This window comes from Zingiber officinale, chromosome 4A (genome assembly GCF_018446385.1).
Source record: "Zingiber officinale cultivar Zhangliang chromosome 4A, Zo_v1.1, whole genome shotgun sequence".
Taxonomy (NCBI): domain Eukaryota; kingdom Viridiplantae; phylum Streptophyta; class Magnoliopsida; order Zingiberales; family Zingiberaceae; genus Zingiber; species Zingiber officinale.
Genome location: NC_055992.1, coordinates 108232309 through 108236647, shown reverse-complemented (window position 1 = coordinate 108236647; position 4339 = coordinate 108232309). Strand labels below are relative to the sequence as shown.

Here is a 4339-nt window from a genome sequence, read left to right as displayed (position 1 = left end):
GTTACTTACCTCTGTTCGTTGTTATATTAGGTCGGCAAAGGGTCCTGCTTTCATTGTAGAGAGAATAGAGCTGCTGGATCTTGGAGTTGACCAGAGTTTTAATGTTCCAACGATCTCATCTGGTTGGCTAGCTGGTTCTGGTTGGGGGTAACATCTAACAAGTGTTGTTCTCATCGTTGCCTTTCATTTCATTTTTCCTTTGTTGGAATTAACAACAAAAGAACGAACTTTCTTTCTTTCTTTCTTTTTTCCAATAATGAAGTTTTATCTTGTTGTTAAAATCTTATCAATTTAGTTTGCAGATTACAATTTTTGCATGCGATTTTCTACATGGGCAAATATAATGCTTTAGTGTATAATTACATATCGGATTTAATTAGACTTCCAAAATTATGTCCTGCTTAAAAATGATCTGTTTTTCAGCATAATCTTTGTGATTTCTTGCGCATTTGAACCTAACTTAGGATTATATTTAATGCTTCATATATACCTTTATTCTTGGTTGGTACTAGGAATTTTTACTATTCAATTTTACATTTTGTTATTCTTTTAAGCAATAAAATTTACTCTTTTAGCTAGTGGCACAAACATTTAAAGCATGCACATGCTCAATAAGCATCAATCTAGCCACACAACCTGTCATACTCCATGCCTATCCTTTCTCTATATTGTAATATTCCCCTCATTCAGGGTCAGGGGCATAGGTATACTCATTAATCAAGCTCAGTTAATAAGCTTGCTTCTAACATGATAAAATAAGGAGCTAATTTAAACCAGAGTGTGATCCCCTTAAGCTAATTTGTAGTGCCTTCTTTCCTCCTGTAAGTATTTTTAAAATATATTTCCTCTAAGAACCCTCTAATTGATTCACATTAAATTATTTCACATTTGTTATTTGATTTTTCTTTGTTGTAGGGACTGAATTATGTGATGATAATGACATCAATAGAGCTATTATGTGGAAGAAAGGACGCGCCAACAAAGGAGGAGAGTTTGAAGGTGAAGATTTGGTGAACACAGTACACAAGATTGTAAGTAAATTTTCATGTTCTTCTGATAATGACTTCAATATATCTTCTAGTTTTTGAGAGTAAAGTTGCATGCATGCATACCCTTTGCGTGAGGAAGCCAAGGCAAGCAGTGCAATGAGGAGTTTAACAGCCATTCCTTGCATAGCTTGAATTCTCAGTACTAGAGCATGTATTGAGGAAGTAAATGGTGAATGAATGCATTGAGAGCTTAGAGGTGACGGGTTTATATAGAACAGATGTGGATTTACTAGGTATCTAGGTTTGAAATGTTCTTACTTGGAGAAGAGACCAAGTCGAAAAGTCTATTACATGCAGTGGTTTCCTTTTGCTGCAATCAATTAATGGTGAATGCATTGAGAACTTAGAGGTGATAGCTAGAGTTTCTATAGAACAGATGCAGATAAATCAACCAGGTTTGAAACGTTCTTGGCAGTAAGCAATTTGTAAGCTTCAGTAACCCAAGGGCCAGTAAAGTTGTTCCCCAGACCACTGCTCTGAAGCTTCTATTATGTTTTCCCACTTGATTGGTGACAAATAAAGCTCCTTGTCTCCTTGAGCATTCTCTTTGTGCTGTTTTAGTTTGAATTAAAGCATAAGATTCATGAATCGGAACTTGAGAGGTTGGGAACAACTTTACTTTTGATTATTCTTTCCTGCAACTCCAGACAATTAGCTTCAATTATGTGGTGGTCCAGACAATTCAGTGATCTTAATATTTGGTAATATTTGGTCTTTGATGCTCACGACAGAGTTCCAACGCTGCATGATTACCTTGTTCAAGCAGATTGCTCGCTGCCTCAGTAGCTCGCATTTTCAGGTTTGTTTCATCATTGATATTCCTTCTTTTTAGTGTTCTATATTAAAAGGAAATACTAACTGTCGATGAGATTGTTATCCTCTTGCTTGAACATGAACCAAAGTATATAAATTTGACCTTTTGATCTGAAAGTATAAAAAAAAGTTAATTGGATACTAGTTTTTTATTTTTTTTTTTCAGTTGCATTTGTTGTATTTTCATATGTTTCTCAGTGAACTTCTAAACAATTCTTTTTTCATTAATTTATTAAGGCTTATTATAAGTTTCAGTTTGATGGTGCAAATTGTTTTCTTTTGTAATCCATCTGTTTCTTCTTTGGTTTAGGAAAGTTGAAGTGAATCCCTTGATTTGGAGGAGCTGTCAGGATTAGTACCATGGATTGGCTTGGGCAATCTCAATATTTGCGTCAAACTGTCTTCTGGCCTTCCCTATCATCTGCAGTATCTGAGGTATACTATGCACATTTACCGTGAATTTTCCTTATTGAGCTTGGGCTAGTGACGGTTACGAATGTATTCTATTTCAAGAACCGTATAAGCAAGTGTTCGTGCATCTAGTTTTATAACAATGCACTTCGTATCTTTGATCTAAAAAGCTTCTGAAACAAGTCATCTTCTCCAAGCATGCCCTGCTCAACATGCTAGTCACCTACTGGAGTCATTTCCTCGATGGCACGGATGAATACCTGAAATCCATCCTCTACTCCACCATTCTTTGCCACTCCTCAAGCCGAAACAACTGCAAAGGTAGAGTCAACATCAAGTATTACATTGTACCTGGCTACAAGAAGACCGGGGCCGCAAAATCCAATAAAGACAGGTCAAACATCAAGTAGCATTTTGTAACTTATTCCTCTTAGGTTATATGCTTGGTTAATATATATGCTTAGAACTTGTAAAGACAGGTCAAACATTAATATGCTTGGTTAATATATCCATCTACAGCACTCCCGCTTTTTCCTCTAAATATGATTTTCATTTAGCACAGAACTAATGCCAATTTTTTTATTTTGATGCAGTGTTTAAAGAGCTTGAGTAGAAGTTGGCCCTAAAGAAAACTTGTCAGTTACGATATAAACACACTTACGGTATGAATTACATGTATATATAACATTGACATATTATTTAGTACGAGATTTACATGTATGAAAGTTTTCATACAAAATTTCTTGATTGCCTACAACCCCAGGTGTGCTGATGACAAGTTGAAGAAGATGGCTCTAAGAGTGATAGCTGAAAGCCTTTCAGAAGAAGAGATTGCTGGACTTAAAGAAGCAATTCCATGCGATCCCCCGTTTGAGATCCCAGAAGGGCCCTCGTACACTTGTCGTGGCCGCCGCCGGCATTTCTACTGCTGTCTCTGAGGCCATGGCCGCCAAGTGGGCACAGAAGACCGTCGTCGTCCCTGCTCAGAGGCGCGGATGCCATCTCATCACCCCCAAGGTTCAATCGCCCCCAAATCTGTCTCTTTTTCTTCCGATCATTTCTTGATTTTATCTCCCTTATTAATCAGTAAAAAGCAATTTTTTTCCTGTTGTGTTTGGAAAATGATCCACTGGTCAATCGATAGATGCGTTTGGTTGTACTTGATCTCTTATATTTCTTACTGATGGACGCTCGATGTATAGGAAAATGTGATGAAACATAACTCGTATGCTTCTGGTGTTGTGCCAGATTGTTGAAGAGATACAACAAGATTTGTCGGGCTTCAAATGCGGCCTTGCTCATCTTTTCCGTGAGTTTTCGTTGACTGCGATTACAATTTTATTAAAAACAAATTGTCCGTTGCATTTTGCTGCTGTTCTTCTGATCAGAAGGTTAAATACTTGTTCAGTGCAGCATACAAGTGCTTCTCTCACCATAAATGAGAATTATGACTCTGATGTTCAGAGCGACACTGAAACATTTCTGAATCGGATTGTGCCAGAGGTGATATTCATAGATCCCTTTAGTGATTACTGCAAAATATAGAATTGGATTTTTTTTGACGATTTACTTATGATTCATCCTTTGCTTATTGTGTTAGGGTCGATCTGCACCGTGGAAGCACACATTGGAAGGTGAGTAAATGTGAAAATTGCAGCCTCCCAATTTCATTAACACCCAATACTGAAATAGCCTTCTTTCATCTCTGGCAATTGCCAGAAAAATCAGTATCAGCTGATAAAGCAGTTACGATTTATTGAACTGCTGTGCTGATCTTGGCATTAAATATTGTAGAAGAGCTTATGATTGCCATTCCCTATGTATAATTCTTCTAATCAAGCGACCATCCTTCTCGAATAATAGCAGCAAGACTATTAATCATGCTTTATCTTTCTGTTTCAATAAGACAGGAATGGTTCTTCTCTTCTTTAAGGAAAGCACACAATTGATTTCTCTCCATTTTGAGGAAGCATAGAAACTTGTTCTATTATGTAGCACTTCACACTATTAGCTTGTAACTTTTGATCATTTTGTTTCAATGTGATGTATAGGTTGCTCTCTACTGG

The 4339-nt window shown here is 36.9% G+C and overlaps 1 protein-coding gene across 1 annotated transcript; it reads left to right on the top strand.

Annotated features, from left to right (window-relative positions):
* Window positions 1–3200: 3200 nt before the first annotated feature.
* LOC121973538 (UPF0047 protein YjbQ-like) lies at window positions 3201–4025 on the top strand. The gene is made up of 4 exons (XM_042524946.1): window positions 3201–3290; window positions 3522–3582; window positions 3682–3776; window positions 3874–4025. Exons 1-4 carry the CDS (start codon window positions 3216–3218, stop codon window positions 3913–3915), a joined length of 273 nt encoding a protein of 90 aa, XP_042380880.1. The 5' UTR covers window positions 3201–3215; the 3' UTR covers window positions 3916–4025.
* Window positions 4026–4339: the final 314 nt, after the last annotated feature.

Bases quoted from the DNA above. Each gene is read 5' to 3' on its own strand.
- LOC121973538 (XM_042524946.1), top strand. From the start codon at position 3,216: ATGGCCGCCAAGTGGGCACAGAAGACCGTCGTCGTCCCTGCTCAGAGG. The intron at 3,291-3,521 runs GTTCAATCGCCC...GTGTTGTGCCAG, and splicing joins GCCATCTCATCACCCCCAAG to ATTGTTGAAGAGATACAACA. The intron at 3,777-3,873 runs GTGATATTCATA...TTATTGTGTTAG, and splicing joins TGAATCGGATTGTGCCAGAG to GGTCGATCTGCACCGTGGAA.